The following is a 19,871-nucleotide window of genomic DNA, read 5'->3' on the forward strand; positions in this document are numbered from 1 at the left end:
AACGACAGCATTACCAGAGGAGAGCGTACCCTCCCAGCAAGCCTCGAACCCGTCTCTCCATCAACAGCCTGCCAACAAGACACACAGCATCCAAAGAAAAATTAAGCTAATGCCAATCTGCCCTAACTTGTCACCTGCGATAGAGCCAGCATGTCCAGGGGGGAGAGCATTGCACCAGGCACCAAGAATGTGCTGATCCCAGCCCCAAAGCTTTCCTCCCTGGTCCTGGCCAAGTCACGCCAGCTGTGCAACCAGGCAGATCATTATATTTAAAGCAGATATTTGCAGTAGGGGCTAGGAGGCTCCAACAGGCTGGATCTTATTCAGCTGGGCACTGCATGGATGCAGGAAAGATAATCCTGGTGGCAGGGAGATTATAATTCGGAGAGGAGAGGATGTTTTAGCACTGGTCAAGCGTGCTTCTGTCCCCCAGAAGCAGCAGGTGCATGCATGCCGGGTCCTGGACAGGAGTCTGATTGCTTCACCCTTGTCCGCTGCGGAGTGAACTTGCGGTCCCTTTCCTCTCTGCAGGTCTAATTTGCAAACTGAGTCGGAGTGAAAGCAAGCATCTAAAGGCCTGTACTCCAGCTTCGCCAAGGCAAGCCTCCAAAGAAGGGCCCACCGCCCCATCCCACTTGGGACCTGCCAGCAGCGAACTTCTCCTCCTTCCACTTACAGCAGCGCAACACAACGCGATAAGCACAACCCCATCAGAGCAAAGTCCCCACGAGAGCAGGAAAGAAGTTCATTAAAAGAGGGTGCATTCACTATAATAGGGCCAGTCAGCTGGCTGCTGCATTATAATGAAGAATTATTGTTTCCTGTCGCCGGGATCGTTTGGAGCAGGGGTTTATTGCAGTGACGTGGCACCGGCTATTATTAGCATCCAGTCACAGGCCAAGATCCCGCTGTCCCAAGTGCTGTACAAAAAAACCGCACAGCACGCTCAAGGAATAGCGATTGCAATCACAGGGGGTCCACTTGCCTCTTGCAAGCAGATGCTCTCTAGCTGGCACACCGCGACAGCAGCAACAGGCAGGTACCACACGGCGTGGACACCCAACAGGAGAGCGCTCGTCTGGCTCTGCAAGCGCGGAGGTGAACGCTAGCCACAAAGGCGTTCCTAAAACCCCAGCTGCAACATGCAGCCCACTCTCTATCAAAGGGATCAAAGGCAGCGACAGGTTGCAGGGAAGTTTTGCACGGATAGGCGCTGTTGGAAGAAATCCCTGAATTATAGACAATGAGGGTTGGAAGGGACCTCAGGTCACATCTAGTCCAACCCCCTGCTCCAAGCCCCAGCTAGACCATCCCAGCCAAAGCTTTGTCTAGCCGGGCTTTGAAAACCTCCCGGGACGGAGCAATGCGGCAGGGCAGGTCGTTCAGACCACATGCCCCTACGTGCCCCGCTGTTTTGGCAGTGACCAGGATGGGGGAGTCGCGGCCCTTTGGATCGAAGGCCCCGAGTGTGCCGTCTGTGCAACACAGCTCTGTTTTACAAGAGATTCACGGGGAGAGGCAGGAAGGCAGTCACCTTCCACCCTGCTAATCAAAGCAGTGCCGCGTTGCTAGCAGAGACCCACATCAGAGCCGAGATGCAACGTGCCATCTGGCTTTTAGGGCCAGCAGATGTACAATGTTTGCTCTGTGCGCGCACACCCGGCCCTGCCCACGAACGGCGGACCTCAGGAGAAGAGCCCGACCCCGAGGCAATTCCTCCCAGCGAGGTCCGAGCGGCCCCGTGCATCGCTCCCAGGCCGAGTTCACGGCCATACGCCGGCTGCTGCGAGGCGGTGGCCGAGCAGATACCCCAGGGCAGGCTCCACGAGAACCGAGACAGCACGGCTGCATGATCAAGGCACTCAAGCCGTTCCTCCCTATATTTTTTCCCTCTAAAAGTTTCTGGGCTGAGCATGAAGGGAGCAGAGGGCTGGGTCTGTCCTCATTTAAGGAGCCGCAAGTATTGCAGCCAAGCTCCAAAACTGCTGCTAAGTTTGCGGTCCAGCACCCATCAGAGAGATTTCACTGGGAAGTTCACATTCATTGAGACCCTCCCACCCCGTCCCATTGAGACCCACTCCTGGCAACAGGACCCGGGCCCCACATCGATAACCCCAAGTCCCTGTGGCTCTTGGTGTGTGACCAGCTCCCCTCCGTGGGGGTCTGTGGGGTCTCAGCCACCACCAGGAGGAGCTGGATTCCTACAGTGATGATGATGATGATGAATGTATCATCAATCTGTCGAAGCCTGGATATAGTGATTTGGGCCTAAATTGAAGTCTTTCCCACTGTACGGTTTGCATTTTCCTTTCCTCCACCAAGAGAGGACCAGCCTCTTTGTTTGGGAGAAAGAGAGGGCAGAGAGACCTGCAGTACTGGCACCAACCTCAAGATGCCCACTGCACATTTTCCACCGGGGTCTCTTCCTGCAGGCAAGCTGTGACATAAAACCAAACACCCACGAGCACTTCAAGCAGGCACGCACGTCTCAGAGAGCGCACCGCAGAGATCAGAGGGAGCCTGGTCCCAAGTCAGGGACGTCCAGTTCAATAGTTACCCGGGCACATCTCAGATAGGGGTCCTCACGCTCTGCAGAGGGACCCGGCAGACAAGGAGCGCAGGAAGAGAGAGGAGGATGACAGAGAGGAACCGGTCCAATTTTTGGAGTTGGGAATAAAACCCGAGGGAATTGCATGAGGAGGCGTGCTGCACAACACGAGACGGAGGGTTTTACCGCCAGCGGCTCTGCTCCTCTCTCGGCGGAGGGCTGCACTCCAGAGCATGCGGGAACGGATCAGACTGAGTTCCAGCCCCAACGCAGCTCCTAACATAACCCTGGGCACGGTACTGCACCTCAGTTTCCTTCTGCAGGGATACAGTCGCCATCCTTTATAAAAAGCTGTGGGAGGCTCGGACAAAAAGTACCACGCGCCACAGCAAAAGACTGTCCCGGTGATGCCAAAAGAGGCCGTCCAGAGGATGCATGTGGTCGTATGATCTTTTACCAGGCAGAAGGCGCCTGATGTGGGTTTGTGCACCCAACAGATCTCCCGTTTCCTTATGTTCATCTCCCAGACAGCCAGGTGATTTCACGGCCAAAGTTGATTTACGGCTCCATCCACGTTAAACTTCCTTGGGTCTGTTAGATCATCTTATAATACAATAAAGAAGCGTCACGGGGCCGTCTTCCAAACAGGATCTGTATGAACGGCCACTTGGTGAAACTACATGTCAGACAAGCCCAGAAAGTCCTGAAGATGGTCAGCGTGCAGAGAGGCCATCTCATGTAACCATAAAAGCCCCCGTAATGTAATGCAAAACCCCCCAGAAGCTGCCCCATCTCTTAATTCTCATCAGCAAAGAGCACATTCGTTTTAAGTCATGCATCACCAACGTGGCCGTGTAAAGAAGTGTCGCCGTCACACCAGCTCGGCCAGCTTCCACGATGCTCGAGATATTTAAATAAAAGAGACCGACCAGCAGGAGAGCGAACCCCTAAATCACTCAGAGAAAGCCCCCAGGGTCTCACCCGTGAGGACAGCGGTGGACAGGGCCCTCAGGGGCCAGACTCCCCCATGGGGGAGCATCTTGCCTTTGAAGACAAACCCCCCGGTAATGGGGGCTTCTCGGGGCACCAGCCTGCTACTTCTCAGCATCCTCTACCTGGGGCAAGGCACATTTCCCTTCTCCTGCCCACGTCCGAGATCACACCTCCCTTAGGCAACAGCACCGGGAAACCACGCAGCACACTTACATTCCACCTTCCTCCCGGAGGAAGACACTAGAGCAATGCGTTCGCATCCCCTGCTTGCCCACTCCTGCTGCACTCTTGTTTCTGAGCCCCGGCGTCAAGCGTGCTGCTTGCTGATGCCTTGGCAGAACGTGCCGTCTCCAGACAAGCCAGGTGCGAACAGGGCACATGCCAGGCCAGCATCGCAAACGCGAGCTCTCATCACTGGAGAGCTTTTGGAGCAGCAGTTCTCCGCCTTGCTAGACTTGGGGTGCCCCTCTGAAAATGCCAGCTCTTAGCTTTCACTTGTTTTTTGATGAGGAAAAAGACTAGAGCAATTCTTGTTGCAAACACCCTGGGAAGCCCACGGGGTTGTGACACTGTTTGAAATCTCTGGGCTTATCTTGTGAACTGTGTGTAGGTGCTTGCACATGTAACAGTGCTATTATTTCACAGGTCCCTGGGGAGCCCTTAGAAGGATTGCCCGGCACGCCAGGTTGCCATGCACTGCTGTAGGGCATGCAACAGGCACGACTTTGCTGCTGCTGAAACCTGGGAAACTCAAATGAAAGGTAGCTTGGACAGACCCACCCGCACTGTGACTGCGGTGTAGATGCATCCAAGAACAGAGACCATCTGGATGGCAAGCTCTTTAAAAATCAGCAGCTGCTGATCGCATCCCAAATGGCACCCAACACGCAGATGGCACCTTTCAGCAGTATCAGCAGGCCTGTGCTGAAGGAGACCCCATCAGAGATGCAACCTGGGCCAAGAATACCAGAGTCTTGGCTTTAAATAGGTCCATTTTTAATGGCCTATTTGCTTTACCGCGTGATGGGCTACAATGGTGTGGGGGGAGGCAGAAGCCTTGGTAACTGGTTGATACTGGACACACCTGATCCTCATCAGTGGGAGAACACCGTGCGAACAGGTACCACATTCACCTGCTTTCCACGACAGCCCAGGCCGAGTCAAAACCCAGCTGTAAAAGTCCTGGCACTGGAAACCCCACTGCTCCGGCAGGAAGATGGCTTTGCTTGCATTGTAAAAATATTTTTATATATATATATATATATATATACACACATATACACACACACACACAAAAGGAAAGACTACGCCCCATGTAGGTGCCCACGGCTGAATGGAAACACACCTACCACACAGTCCCCGGCGACTCACGGGAAGTCTCTGCCTCCTTGAATGATACCATCGGGTATTCAGAGCATCAAATGCACCTCGCCATGAGTTAAAGTAGCATCCTCCGTGTGCATTGCCCAGCAGGCAGGGAGGGAAGGAGGGCGGGGGGGGGGAATTACAAGACGCATGAAGAAATGCAGAGCAGTTTGAGGAGGTTTTTAGTCCTAAAAATTGCAACCGGATGCGACTCACTGTAGCCATGCACTACCGGAGAAGTCACCAGCCCCTAGACCAGCGGTGAAGACAGCTCAAGGTGACCCCGAGGTTGTCCTGCAGTGCCACTCTCGGTTCACTGCCAGGGTGCATGATCAGGAAGGCTTGGCCTGGCCAGGCCGAGTGGGCAAGGAGAGGACACAGGGAACCGGTGCATGGGAAGGGAGAAGCCAACCCATAAAGCCCTCAGCCTTCCCATGCCCCCACCCTCCCCTCCAAATTTTGACCAGTACTTTAGGCCTAAATGTGCCGCGATGCCACGGTCAACTAGGATGTCACCGTGGCGCTCTCCCAGACAGCTCCATAGCCCCAGGAGAGCCTTGGATGGGGATGTCTGCCCATTACAAAAGGCCCAAGAGAGCCTAAGTCCTCACCCCTTGCTCCCTATACTCATGACCCTTTGGCCCCTGCTGCCCAGTGCCTCCACCCTGCTCTTCACCCCAAGGCCCAGCCCCTGCCAGCTCCGGGGCACAGGAGGGCTCCTGTGTGCTAAGCTGCAAGACCCCAACCCTCGAAACCAGCTGGGAAGGGAGAAGGACCAAGCCGAGATCCCCCAGTGCAAGAGCAGAAGCCTTCGATGCATCATGCCTAAGCACCATCAGGGCAGGATTGGCCCTACACACTCAACACTAGCACCGATTCCTGGGTCCCCATCCCCTGAAACTCAACCAGGTAAGAAACCACTTACCACGCCATTGCACGTGGGGAGCCCTGCTGCTCCAGGCACCCGGCTGCTGCAAGGAGCTGGAAGCCACGAGCAGCTGCACGGACCGATAGTCCCAGGAGCAGCAGAAGACGCAGCTGGAGGCGTGCGAGGGTCGGGGGGAGCTGCTTCCAATTAGCCTCTTGCTACAGCTGGGGAACCAGGCCCCAATTATCCAAACCCCACTGAGGTTTATTAGAGACAGCAACCAAAGCCTGCCTCACCCCTACCCTGCAGGAAAGGGACCTAGCCACAGGCAGGCCCCATCAGCAGCTCGGTGGCTACCGCTAAACCCAGGCGCAGGGTCCCGATGGCCGCAAGCGCTCCACGACCCTGTGGCACGGGAGGGGAAACCACGTCCGACTAGATCAAGGTGCTGACAACACGGCGGGAGTTTCTGCTCCGGTGGCAGGGGCTGCTCTGAACTCAGCCCCCCCCCCACCCCGAGGCAGAGGTGTGTGGTGGGGAGGAATGCCATTTCAGGCTCAATTAAGTCCAAATCAGCGATGAAGCAGGAACTGCCAGGCTAGATTAGGGGCAAGGTCCATCCCGTCCCCGACACAAACCAACAGCACCTGCTTGAGTGCAAGGTGTCAGAGCCGCTCCGCAGCCAGAGGTGGGACCATCTGCCCACCACGACAGTCAGAGAGCAGTTATAAAGGCAGCATGCAGCTGGGTTTATGAGCCCCAGCGCCAGCAGGCTCCAGGCTTCAAGGGCAGGATTGGAGCAGGGGACAGGAAGTCCAGAGTGGGGGGTTCCCTCTGTCTCTGCCACCGACTTCCCATGGGGACCTTGGTAGAGTCACTTCTCCCCAGACCTAGAAAGGTGGGGAAACGGCCATGGGCACACAGAGAAGCAAGACCAGCCCGTGTGACCAGGCTGAGCGTTCAACCCCGTCTACAAATAAGCATGCGCCACTTAACTAAGCCGGCATAAGCCAAACTGGTGTTAACCCCTGCGCAGACACACCGCCCTTCCGGAGTGGCTGATTTTCACTTGGCTTAACCATCATGCGAGCCAGATCAAAATGAGTCTGCCTTGGACAGAAACAAGGCTCTCTGTGCGGAGAGATGGCTCCGAGTTAGGACCCGCGCGAGGGATTACCCCAGAAGAGTGCCAGCCAGGCCAGTAACACTGGAGCGGGACACGGGGGAGACCAAGGAGGCACTGGAGAGACACAGTCAAGACCGACACGGGACAAAAAGGCCTCATGGACTCAGACACGACACATTTACATCAGTGCAAACAAGCAGATGGAGGGCACACCTCTGCCCTGAATCCCGTGGCGAGTGCAAAAACCCAGGATAAAATGAAACCACTGTAAGTGCGGCGCGACCGCTTCTATTTCAGGCTTTCCATGTGCCACAAATAAGGCGTCTACCCACTCCCCTGCCACCTACAAGCCAGTGGCACCTGCTGGAATAGCTGACTGTCTGTCCGCTCCAGCGCCCGGTGTCATCTGCACTGGACCACTGACCAGGGTTCGTTACCCTCTGAGCAGCGTGCCAGGCCCACGGAGGCGATGCACCCCATCAGCTCCAGCCCTGCCACTTGAGCTGATGAATGGGAATCAGGGAAGCAGCTCCAATCAAAGCATCCAGCACGGGGACTGGCACCTGCTTGCAGTCACAGCTGGCCCGGCAGAGCCCTTGTGCTCACCAGCATTTGCACACGTTGCTATGCGCGCACATTAGTGCTTTGCACATGTGATCCGCTGGACAGCGCAGATGTCCTGGTGAGGGTCAGCGGTGGGACAGGCACAGCACAGCGGGAGAGGACGCGGCGTGGTCCCCTCCCAGAGGAGCAGTGATGGGGGAAAACCTCAGGTCTGGTGGTTGACAGCAGCAAACCCACCTGCCCCGTGTCACCCTGAGCTCCGGCCGGTGCAGGCTTGGCTTGCAAGCGACTCGCGCGCTTCACCCCGGCCGGACACGAGAAGCCAACAAGCTCCGGGCAAGCTGTGTGGAGAGCTTCCTGCTCGGCTCGTTTCAGTTTAGCCACAGCCGGGACCCAGGTAGCCACCCTCCTCCTGGAGCCCCCCATCCCGCAGGGCTTCGAGGGTCTGCTCAGGGAAGCGTCCCCACCAAAGAGCCTCCCCAACCACGGGAGCCGGAAAGGAACTGGGCTCCTCCGCCACTGCCCCGTGTGGACTTGGGCACATCACTCCCCCTGTGGCCACTGCGAAGCTGCTTGGCTCCGTCTGAGGAGGTCCGGAAGGGGACCGATCCAGCGGGCCAGGCCGAGGCTGGAGAGCCGGGCAGAGCGCTGGCAACGCCGCGGTACTCCCTGCCATGCCCCACGCCCCAGCTGTGGAGCCCTCCAGGAAGCCCCAGCCACATCTGGCCAGATGCCTCCCTGGTTGGGAGCCCTGCAGACACAAATGGCTTGGAGGCGAGGGAAGAGGGGGTGCAACAGAGCAGCTCTCGGGGGGCAGGAAGCTGCCACGCTGCTGCGTGAGGAGGTCAGAAGCACGAGCCAGCGGCTGGCGCCAGTCTCCTAGGATACCTGCCATCCCTAATCTGCAGAGCTGGGGGGGGCAGGAGTCATGTGCAAACAAAAGCAAATAACCTTGAGCTCCTGGGTGCCCGAAAACAATAGGGGAAGGAGAGCCCGGCGTTGCCAAGGCCGCTTTAACCCCTCCGTGCACGGGGAGCAGGGAGAGGGGCTTCGGAGGAAGAGAATGGCCCACGACCAGCCTCCCTACCGAGCTCTGCATCGGCGTCACGGCAAAGCAGGGGCTTCGAGGGAGTCCTGCGGTAGCTCTGGCGAAGTCAGCGGGGCGCTCCACCCCAGGGCAGGCGGGAAGGAGGATGCACCCGCTGCCCCGTGTCCAGTGTCTGGCCCTGCACATCAGGAAAGTCCTGGACAAATGAGGAAGAGTCCGGGCGAGAGGAACAGAAGTGACCAGAGGCCTGAGAAACACGACACACAAGGAAAGGCTGGGAAAAGTCAGGTTATTCAATCCAGAGAGGTAAAGACCGAGAGGGGATTCAATACAACCGTCAAATCCCGAAGGGTGCTTACATGGAGGATGGAGATAGACTGGTCTCGGTGGCCACCAGAGAGGGCAATGGTCTTAAACTGCAGATCAGGTTGGAGGATTAGGACGAACTTCTGAAGGTGGTTGTGCACTGGAAGATATTCCCTACGGAGGTGGTGAAATCTCCATCTCGGGACAAACCCTTGGCTGAGCTGGTTTAGACAGGGCTGATCCTGCCTCGGGCAAGGTGCTGGGCTAGATGCAACCTCCGGAGGGCTCGGCCAGCCCCGGGATGCTAAGAAAGCAAAGAAGCGCTGGCCTGAAAACCCAACCCGTAGGCTGGGGGTAGCGGGGTGTCTTCACAGGCAAGCCGTGGGAGCCGAACAGCAGGAAACCTCCTCCTTCCTGTATCCCAAATGATCTCTGCTGCAGGAACGTGGCCCTTGCAGCGCCAGGTGCTGCCCACGAGACAAAGGCCTTGCCTGCGAGAGCCCTGCAGCGAAACAGCAGGTGCACATGACAAATAAAGGGGGGCAGATGAGGCCGATCCGTCCCCCGAGCGCAATAATCAGCTGCGTTCGCATGCCCCCTGCCCGGCTCGCTGGATGTCCCCAGGAGAAGTGCCACGGGGGCACTAGCCCAGCTCACAGCCGCTCTACCGGAAACTGCCCAGCGTTTCAAGTCACGCAGAACTGATAAAGCCAGCTCGGGACAGGAAAAGGAAACTTCTCCCCTGCCAAAGCAACGGCTCTTGGAGTCTGTACGGCAGATAACGGGGATGGGAAATGCAGAGCAAGGTACGGTGGAGTTCACCCCCCAAGGACCCTTGGCATCACACCAATGCAAGCGCTGGGGTCACTTCGGGACTGCAGCCAGGTCTGGGGTGGCGCATGGCTGCTGCCTGACAGCCCACCGCAACACCAACCCATTGCTTAGACAAGGAAGCACAAAGCATCCATTTTCTTGGGTATTTCTAACATAACACGATGCCCGACACTGCAGGGGATGTAGACTCTGATCGGCAGTGCCTGAAGGTGGTGAGGGTCAGCTGGGTGCAGAGCACCGGGCCCTAGGAAGAGTCGAGATCCTCTCCGCCCATCCTGCCTGCCGTCAGAGTGCCGCTAATCTCCATGCAGGTGCGGACACAGCCGTACCCACCGACGTCCCAACACCTTCCTGCAGATCCCTGGTGCTCCGTGCAGCCTCTTCCACCCGAGCCCAGGTCGCGTTAAACGCCATCTTCTCCGTCCTCTTGGTCTGCAACGTACCCCGACTCAGCCCCTAGCTCCCCGACATCAACGGGCAGGAGCCACGTGTCCCGGTCCCCAGGGCTCTGACTGTCGTTAGTGCAATGCAGACAGCGGCTCCCTTTTCGGACCGGCTTCCTCTTTGGGAGAAGCAGGATACAAAAGTTGAGCCCCTCTGACGCTGGGAGGTCCCAGGCTCCACCATGCAGCCACCACGCAACACCCAAGGTGGACACGTGGGTGGGCACCCTCACGCTACTGGGGGTAGGTAGGAGATGGTGCTCTCCAGGGCAATTAGTGGCTCCCAAATTCTGCACGTGGCTCTGAGACCACCAGGTCAGGGATGACCCCGTTCGAGTCTTCCTATTAGGCTAGGCTCTGCCCCGTCCAAGGAAGTCGACCCAAAGTGCTTCCAGGATGGATACCTCCTCCTGCATTATTAGCGCGGCAGTCGCTAGAATCGCAGGGGCTCGCAGACACCGCAAGCACGTGCACGCACGCTTTGAGAGGGATGGACAGGTATGTGATCCATACGGGACTCCCCCGTTCACACCTGCTAATGGGACAGAGGAGCAGCAGAAGACGCGGTTCGGTCTGGAACGTGTCAAAGGGACTGAAGTCGAGCTGCGGTCAGGATGGAAACTCTGGCCTGGACTGCGGGGTCTTTGGTTGTAGCCGTGTTGTTCGAAGGATACTTTACACAAAACTAAACCTGAAGTGTGGGTGCACACTTCGCACAAGACAATCACCCCATCTCCGAGCTCGGATCCTCAGAGGGGACTTACAAACCCCCTTTCGTGGATGAACTTCATTTCATCGATCTACCGGATACAGAAGCCATGGACTCAGTATAGACAGTGGATTTACGACATGACAACCTGCCGGGGTACCTGCCTGACCTGACCTTTTCCACTTCTCTTTCCCCTACTTCCTCCTCTCCCCTCCCCTCCTTTTCAACCCTTTGTCTTCCTAATTTCCAGCTATTTTCTCTCTCACAGGCTGCCTCTTTTTTTGCCTTGGAGAACTGGACTACAATAGTCTCCCCTTACTTACCTTTGGCATTATTTCCCCCTCCCTTCCCTTCTCTACTCATTGCTTTCCTAATTTCCACCCACTTACCTTCTCACTGATCTTGTCACACTTTTAGCTTCTTTCACTCCTTGGAGATCTCAGCCCTGCAGAGACTCCCTATTCCTGACGAAGGGTGTTTGCGCCCGAAAGCTTGCAAAGGGTTTGTCTAATAAAAGATATCGCGTCTACCCAAAGAAGTTGGCCTGGACTGGAACCGAAGGCAGGTGTTGGAAGAGCAGGGCGATCGGACGCGTGAGGCTGCAGGTTCGTTAAGCTGAGCCAAGGTCATTAGTGACTTGGAGGGGCAGAGCTGCTTGGATCCCCGTCCCGCACGCTGCTCTAGCCGAGAGGGTCCTCTGCATCGCACTAACGACAGTCAGACTTTCCAATGCCGGCACAGGCCGTTATCCGAATGAAACTCGTTACAGCGGTGGACAAACCCACCCCTGCACCAGGGTCCCTTCAATCAGCGTACAACGACTCTGGACTTATCCCGGAGGACAGCACCAGCCCCATCTCAGCACGCCACGTGCCTGCCCCACAACTGCATGCATGTCGCTGAGCCAGTGTCCACATCTGCGACTTGAGTACCGACCCGTCCTTTCTCCTTTATCGAAATAGCCTGCAAGCGGCTTGGGGCAGCCTCTCCTCATCGGTCGTGTCCCCCGGCCCCCGAAACATTTGCCTGATGAGCGCTCAGATCTCAGGCAGGGTCTCTAGCACTCCCCCATACACCCCACAGACCTGCAAGAGGAAGCGATTTAATACGAGTGCCCGAGGAAGCGCAGCTGTCTGACAGCAGCCTTGTGGTCTCTATGGAGTGGAAGGGGCCTAGGCTTTACCGTGTTATCCACAAGAGAGAGAGCAGCACAGACCTCGCTTTCCTTCCCCTCCGGGGATTCAAACCCGCGCCCCCAGCCTGTTTGCACACAACACCTTGGTGCTCGAGGATCAGGGCCGCTGCAGATCCCACCTGCGCTCCCTCGGCCTCCCCATCCAGACACGGAGCGGGCCGTCTTGCAATGTGTACAACCTGCCCTCTGCCCAGAGCCGTGCAGGGCTCAGCTGGGATCCGGGCACCGTCCTCAGCAATAGGGAGCCACGGCAGCCAGGGAGAGCTCCCTCTGTCACCAAGGCTGGGTGCTTTGGCACCTCAATCCTGTCCGCCAGCTCCAGGCGAGGTGCAGCAGACGCCACAGGGGCCAGCATCATGGGCTGGGCATGAAGGGGGTGCTTGTAATGCAGACGTGGATGTCCCAAGAGTAGGCTACAAGGCATTGAGATGCAGTGACTTGTCCGGTGTGATTTAGAGTTTGGAGCGGGACCTCCACCACCTTTTTCCCCGACTCCCCATCGCCTACAGCAGCCCCAAGCCAGAGCAGGGCTTAACCCACCCCCCTCGGCTTGCAGCCTGAACCGAATAAGATGCACGGCAGCAAGGAAGCCGCTTCAGCAAGATCTGGTGGGAAACAGAGAGCACACGGGGAGCTTGACGTTGCACCACGATGACTGGGCTGGCAGCACTGCTTTCACATCCACTTCGTTACGGGAAGGGGGCATGGCAGGGCAGGCCAAGGCACCTGCAGCTGCTGCTTGGATGTCGCAGGACTCGCTGTGCGGGGTTCACACACCCTGAGCAAACCCATGGCTTTCAGCGGCACCGCTGGTGCACGAGAGCAAGGCTCACGTGCAGGACAGTAGACTCAAACCACAGACTTCAAATAGCTTCTTCTTTTTCTCCTCGTGCCCTTGTTATAACTGGATGTTTTCCCAGAATCGCGCACAAGCAATGGCTCTTTCCGCTGCTGCTTGGCACAGACCTCACCAAGGAGTCGGCAAACAAGCAGGCGCTCCACGGTCTGCACTTCACTGCACTCCCGTATATTCGTGTCGTTAGAGTAGGCCCCACTCAGTCTCGTCTGGTTTTGGTCTTCCAGTTCGCACGCGCGGGCGATTCAGGCATCGCCACGTCGGCCGGGCTGTATCAGCTCCTCCGGGAAGGTCGTCCCGGGGCTCCGGGTCCGTTTCAGAGCACCGGATTGCACGTCCTCGTTCCTCCCATAACCTCACCCGAGCCCTGCCAGCCGCTGTGCCCTCTTTTGCGCCTTAAGCCGTTGGGTTACTTCTGCACGACTACAGAGCAGATGCCTGGGGTCTTCCCCCTGCCGTACGTGGCAGCAGCTTGCCCGGCATGTTTCGACCACGGCCTAAGCGACAGGCCCAAGGCTGAGGGGCAGGTAACATGTGCAGGACCTTGCACAACGGGACCCTGACTTGACTGTGCCTCTCGGCACTGCTGCTAAAGAGCGGTGAACGCAACCTGGGAGGAGTGCGCGGAGCCTGCTGCAGGCTTCGCTGCCTGGATCCCACCCATTTGTGTAGCATTTACACACTTGTGAGCAACGGAGACAACAGCAGCCCCCTGGGGTGCCTGGAGAGCCTTTCGAGGGTGCTGCAGGGTGTCACCCAACGTTAGCCCCGGCAGGTGAACAAAGATAAACCCCGAGGCATCAAATAGGAACCCAGAGCACCCAAACCATCCTGCCCTGTTACGGGCTTGCTGAGCGACGTGCAACAGAAGAACTGCACTAGGATTTTTCTGTAGTCAAAAAGAGCGAAAACGATGAGCTCAAGGAATCAGGCGATATCTTTTATACCTGAAAACGAAGAGCTGGCATTTCCCGAGGGCTGCATGGTTCTAGCAAGGTCGAGGACTCCCGCCTTAGGCTCTATTTTCTGATCGACGGTCACCTTTAAACCTCAGGATGCGGCCACAGACTGCTTTCCCTCCGAGAAAAAACTCCTGTTCGCTCCCCGCAGCTAAGAGGCTCTCGCCACCCCCACGAAGCTTGCGTTACCGACGACACGGTAACCTCTGCCCCTAATGCAACGCCAACGGGGAAGCAATCCCGTTACACGGCCGAGCAGGGACGGCATCCCCGAGACACCCAAAGAGGGGCAAAATCCTCCCAGGGCTTTTTGCAGCACGTTAACCATTGCCACGCTTGGTTTGCTATTTCCCGGTGCTGCCTGCAGCACCTACGGTGCAGTTACCTCCATGGCAATGTGCATGGAGAACAAAACAGGGGAGAGATGTTTCAACTCCTTGGGCTGGATGCTTCTTGGGAAGATCCCAGAGGCCTGACTGATGCTGGCAACGAGTCCCGCAGATCACGAAGCACAAGAGATGCCTACGCAGAGCAGGAGAACGGGATCGTCATCAGTGCAAGCTTCCCCACCAAGGGACCTCCAGCCTGTCCGGGGAGGGCTGGAGAATGGCCTCTCTGTTCGGATTGCCAAGGGCCCCGTTAGTGCCAACGAGGCTGCTTTCTTCTGCGACGGGGGCACCTGTTTCCTGATGAAGTCTGATTTGATGAGTCCCTTATTCAGCATCCCCTTCATAAGCGACTCCAAAACAGACGGCGCTTGGGGCAAGACGCTGGCTGCAGAGAGGCCATTGTGGAGCGATCAATAGAGCCGAGGAAGCCAAACGAATGCAGGCCGCGCTCAGACAAAACTATCCAAATCACGCCAAGCAGCACCGCAGCGACAGCCGGGATCCAGCAGCGATGGACGAAGACGCGGAGAGCTGGCTCATGTGCCCAGAGAGCAGCGGGGAAGATCTCGTTAGCCACCCGGTTCCTAAAAACCCCGCGCGTCGCAAGGCCAACGAGATGTTTTCTTTCGCTCTGCGCCGTGGAGCGGAGGCAGCCGGCGGGGTTCCTACAGCGGGGCTCGGGGGTCCGCCATTCAGCCTGCGCTCGGGTGGGCACGGCGGCATAGCAGAGGCGACGTCCCGTCGGGAAGAGGAACAAGCTGGGCTGAGAGAAACCTCCGTGCCTGCCTCCGCGCCGACGGCTGTGCTGACAAAGGAGGAATTCACCCCTCGCCGAAGGAGTCGCAGCGTGCACGGGAAGCGGCGGTTGCACCAGAGCTTGCCCCGAGGACCTCTCGCTGCGTGTGAACCGTGCCCAGGCTTCAGGGCCCTTCTCCCTTGTCTGCGCTGCAAGATTATCGAGACTTGGCATCATGGAAACCCCTTGAGTCCCCCCCTCACCTGCCTCAGGGCATCGCTGGACAACGCACGGTGCTGTCTGGAGGGCAGCAAGAGGAAGCGCTGTCGAGCTCCAGCCGGGGTCTGTGCCGTTACAGGGCAGGACGGCAGACTCGACATGGTTTTATAGGGTCTCAGGCTCTTTGTGCGACATGCTTTTCACAGCAGACGCTCTCTGCTGCTTCTCACTAAACAATCAAGGAGGATTTGGCCAGTAATGCTAACCAGGACAGGCCCCCAAGCTGCAGCTTGCCCGGCCTCAGCCAGGCAGGACAGCACCGGGGTCAGCAACCCTTCTCCACCGCACCGCCGGTACCTTGACTCGACCCCCCGGATTCTCCGACGGTTTCAGCCCAAAGCTTCCCCATCGTAGCAGAGCGAGGGAGATGGTACGTGAAACCCAGCCACCCCGATGCGAGGGAAACCCCCCGACTCCCGGGGCCAGAGGAAGCAGGATGGGTGCCTCATTTGCCGCTCTCCCTCCCAGCTGGGCAACCAGCCTGCGGCTGCGGAAAGGACAGGGCTCTGGACACGGCAACCTGCACCCATAGGCGAGTGCTGAGATACAGCCGCCCTTTCCAAGGGGGAAGGTGTCCGTCCCAGGGCCAGAGAGCTGTCCCAGAAACAGCAACGTGACGTGTGCTTGCAGACCTTGCTGCGGCCGCCGAGTTTTGCAGCCCTTCAACGTGGACAAGGCCTGGCACGCAGCGCTAGACCCCTGCAGCAGCCGTGCCCAGGCTGGCATCCTGCTTCTGGGAGGGAGCCACGCCAGCCCCGTCCCAGAGGATGAAGAGCAGCACGGGGAAGTCCTGGCAAGAGGAAACCACATCTCAACGGTGCCCGTATGAGAACGTACGACTGACCAGCTGGTCCCACCGACCAAGCGACTGCCCCGTCCAGGAGGACCGTACGGCTGGCGTTACAGTAAGGGTGGTCTGCACGAAGCCACAGAGAACCACGGGGTGGCTTTTTAGGACAAGAGCGCCTGTGGCAACCCCGATGCGTCTCAGCAGCTCAGACGAGCAGGGCATCCTGAAGAGCCAGTCAGCGGGCGAGAAGGCTGGGCCCGGCACCGAGCAGCTTGGCGCGCAGGCTCTGGACGCGCGTCCCCTCCAGGAGAACCGACGATGCTGGAATCGGGAAGCACAACCGGGCTGCAACTCCGCGAGCCCACGCCGACGAGCCAGATCGAAGACCGAAGGTCCCCGACACGGCGTCAGGCAGAACTTGTCAAACAAAGCCCAAGGAAGCGCGTTTTGTATGTGATGGAGAACCACCCCGTGCAACTCCCCGCCGCAGGACGGGCGACTCGGTGCGAGGTGGAGAGAGGTCCACGAAGAATGGGCCCAGCCAAGACAGCAGAGGCAGGACCTCAAGCTCAGGACGTTCCTAGCTCTAGGATCACGGGGGCCGAGTGGGTCCGATGGGACGGATCAGTGTAAACACCCCTCGCGCCCCCCGCTTCTTACGTTCTTACTGCTGCTTGACACTGCCCGAGAGCAGGCTTGGGCCAGCCAAGAGCTACAGGCCCCCTCGAAGGCTAGGTGCAAAATAACTGATTCCTTGGGACGACAAATGACAGGACAGGAGCAGGAGCGCGGGGTACGAATTAATAACCCAGGGATTAAGGTAGCGCGCAGAGCAAAGCTGTCCAGCCAGGGCGCACCGCTCCCCGAAGGCATCTAAAATGCCACTGGTGAAAGCGTGCCCAGGTGCGCACGGGCAAGGGCAAGGATGACAGCCCTCCCTCCTGGTCTGGTAGATGGCCAGCGTGGCCAGGATTCGATGGGGCTATGGACTGAGGCTCGGTGAAGCTTTGCTCTGGCACTTCTGATAGCGAGCTGATGTAGGATTTGAACCAACGAGTGCCGGCGTAGGATATGAACTCACATCTCCCGACACAGGCTCTTCTGTCTGCACTTCCCTGACCCCCTCTCTTCCCCATTCCCCCAAGTGGAAAACAAGGCTAATACCTCCTTTGCCCATTAAGATTGCAGGATACTCGGCCGGGGAGGGGAGGGGAGGGGAGCGACAGAGCTCTCGCTGCAGCATCGAGCCAAGCACAGCCCGCACTTTCCCGGGGTCTCCCCCAAAGCCCTGGCTACAGGCCGGGTGCTGCGTGTTTCGGGCCGGAGGAATCCCTCCTCCTCCCAGAAGGCCGCGTAGCTCCTGGCTTGTTTTACCAAACTGCGGGAACGCCGCCGGCACGAAGGGCCCGAGGCAACACAAGCGAGCGGGCGGCTTCCTCCCCGCAAGGCTTGATGTGCTCCGCAGAGGCAGGCCCGAGCGGCGACGATGAATGGGGAAACAGTGTCAAAGATCCAAGTGAGACTTCAGCATCGCCTTTAAAAAAAAAAAAACCCTCGCGCAGCTAATGAGCACTGGCATTTCCACAAGCGAGAGAGCCGTCAGCAATGTTAATTACTCCTGAAAACCGGAAAGATGGTCAGCTGGCTGCCCAGTCACACGCACACATCCCCGCTCCGCTTTGCACCGGTTCCTAACGTCCCCCACGCCGTATTCCTGTGCTTTTACTGGGATTTGATTGCACACCTGGTGCCTGGAAGGGAACACGCTTGGGCTGCTCCGAAGTTGTCAGCTGAGAGACGAAAGCCAGCCAGCCCCACGCTGTATTAGGAAGCCGGAGGGAGGTAATGATCTCCCCGCACGGCAAACTCAGCTGCCAACCTTCAGCAAGTGGCTTGGCCTACATGCATGGTGCTGGGGACAGGCCGGGCCAAGAGAGCCACCAGCACAGATCTGAGCCGTGGGATTTTCTGCGGCAGGGGTACAGAGTAACCCCCGAGCCGGTCTCCATCAGTCCAGCAGAGTCGGCAAGGACGCCCCACTGAGCAAACAGCACTGGAGGAACGGACGGGGCATTGCACGGGGTGGTCACTGCCTGCAGCCCGGGCATCCCTCCGCAGCAAGGGCACGACCGTGGGAAGGTTTCGTAAGGAAACCCAGCGCTAGCACACAACATCAGGCTCTCGGAGGGTTGCAGCCGTGCAAACTGCACCAGCCCTTTTGGAGTCAGCCTTCCCCCAAGATCCCGGGCCTGAATATGCTTTCAGGCAAGCCCTGCCCCGCAAGTACGATCACAAGCTCTCAGTGCGTTGGCACGTCTCCGCGATAGCACACCTGGGCCGTCTGGTTTAAGCAGCTTTGTCCTTGCTCCGTGAACATCAGTCGGACGGCACGTCTTGCTGCCGCGCTCCCACTTCTCTTCCCTTCTCCTCACCTCCCTCCCTTCCTCCTCCTCGTCTCGCTTCGCTCCCAGGTGCACCTTCAAAATAACCTCCCGGACAGCGTCTCTGCGAGCACGGTGCCCTCAGCACCCCCCGCGTTATCTGCTCCCTTTTGCTTATGCACAGACAGCCATGACTCTCACAGGAAGTGAAGTGTGAATTGCTGCTTGCAAGTACCGGGCTGTAGGAACCCGGTCTGCTTTGTAAGGAAGTCGAGTGAGTTTTAAAGAGCGGGAGCCAACCGGGCTGGTTGGACAGAAGTGACGCATCTGGAGCGGGGGATCGGACTAGATGACTCCCCAAGGCCCCTGCCCCCCCTGCTAACATCCTAGGATGGTGCGGTTTTACCCGCCCAGATCACGCATGTAGTCTCACACGCATACGCTGGCGTGTCCAAGCCCACAGACGTACAAGCCCTGCATTTACCTCCAAGAGATCAAGACCACTCCGGACCTCGTGCCAGGAGGGTGACGGGAGGAACAGCCCAGATCGACCCGCACAACGGGGAAGGCAAATGCAGAACGGAGGCGCCCCAATCATCAGGCTCTTGCCTTCGGGGGCCGGCGGGTCCCTCCCGGCGTGCTGCGATGACCGGACTGTCCCGTGGTTTCCAAACAGGGAGCAAAACTTCTCTTTTGCTTCAATTCCCCCCCTCCAAAAGGGTCTCAACGAATCCTGCATCTGATGAAGCAAGCTGCAGCTCACGAACGCGTGTGCTGTGCCTGCACAGGTTAGTCTATCAGGTGCAAATCTGCCCTGCCTCCTACTTGACTCGGGGCGACGCCGGCTCAGGACTCCTCTCCGAGCGAACAAGGAAGCGGCGGAGGAGGGCAGGAGAGACCCACGCACGTCTCCCCAAAGAAGCGAGGGTTTGTCGCCTGGCCCCGAGACACCGAACCCACTTTATTAGTATGCGAGGAGCCAAGACAACTTCCTCTCCCGAACAAAGGAGGAATTCCCCCAGCTGATGCCGCATTGACAGCGCTAAAACAAAGCGCGGCTGTCGCGGCCTGTCAGCCCCGCGCCAGGGGAAGGGAGCGGGCACGCCGCAGCCGTGCCAGCTCGCCGGAGACGGAGAGGAGAGGAGCTGTCTGGAGGCAGGGGGGCAGGACAGGGCCACTGAATAAACATGCCATGGGGGGGGACGTGCTCCACGGGAACGCACGGGCTCCTGCCGGCCGCCCCACACCGGGCAGGATCCTGCAAGAGGCAACTTTGGTCCCTCGGACACCCACAAGTCACTGAAGGGACAGATGCGTCTCCCTGTTGGGCGGCTTGGGGAAGAGTCCCCGAAGTTCGTCAGTGCCAAAGGGAAAGGCTTCAGGCAGCCCAGACCCCCGGGGGTCGCCCTGGGAAGCCCGCGGGCAGGGGGAGGCCGAGCAGAGCCCGGCGAGCCCTGCACCAGGCAGTGCCGGGGCCCCCCC

General features: G+C 58.4%; 1 protein-coding gene across 6 annotated transcripts in view; it reads right to left on the minus strand.

Annotated features, from left to right (window-relative positions):
- Window positions 1–19,856, minus strand: part of NBEAL2 (neurobeachin like 2) — a 132,976-nt gene extending 113,120 nt beyond the window's left edge. For 5 of the 6 annotated variants that reach the window (XM_025207344.1, XM_025207345.1, XM_025207348.1 and 2 more), the window contains exon 1: window positions 18,874–19,856. In XM_025207344.1, coding sequence (XP_025063129.1) covers window positions 18,874–19,128 — 255 coding nt within the window. In that variant the 5' untranslated portion in view covers window positions 19,129–19,856. Of the gene's footprint in view, window positions 1–13,802; window positions 13,839–18,873 lie in introns of those variants that run through there. The other variant, XM_025207350.1, reaches the window with a different exon arrangement.
- Window positions 19,857–19,871: the final 15 nt, after the last annotated feature.

This window comes from Alligator sinensis, unplaced genomic scaffold, assembly GCF_000455745.1.
Source record: "Alligator sinensis unplaced genomic scaffold, ASM45574v1 scaffold1298_1, whole genome shotgun sequence".
NCBI lineage: Eukaryota > Metazoa > Chordata > Crocodylia > Alligatoridae > Alligator > Alligator sinensis.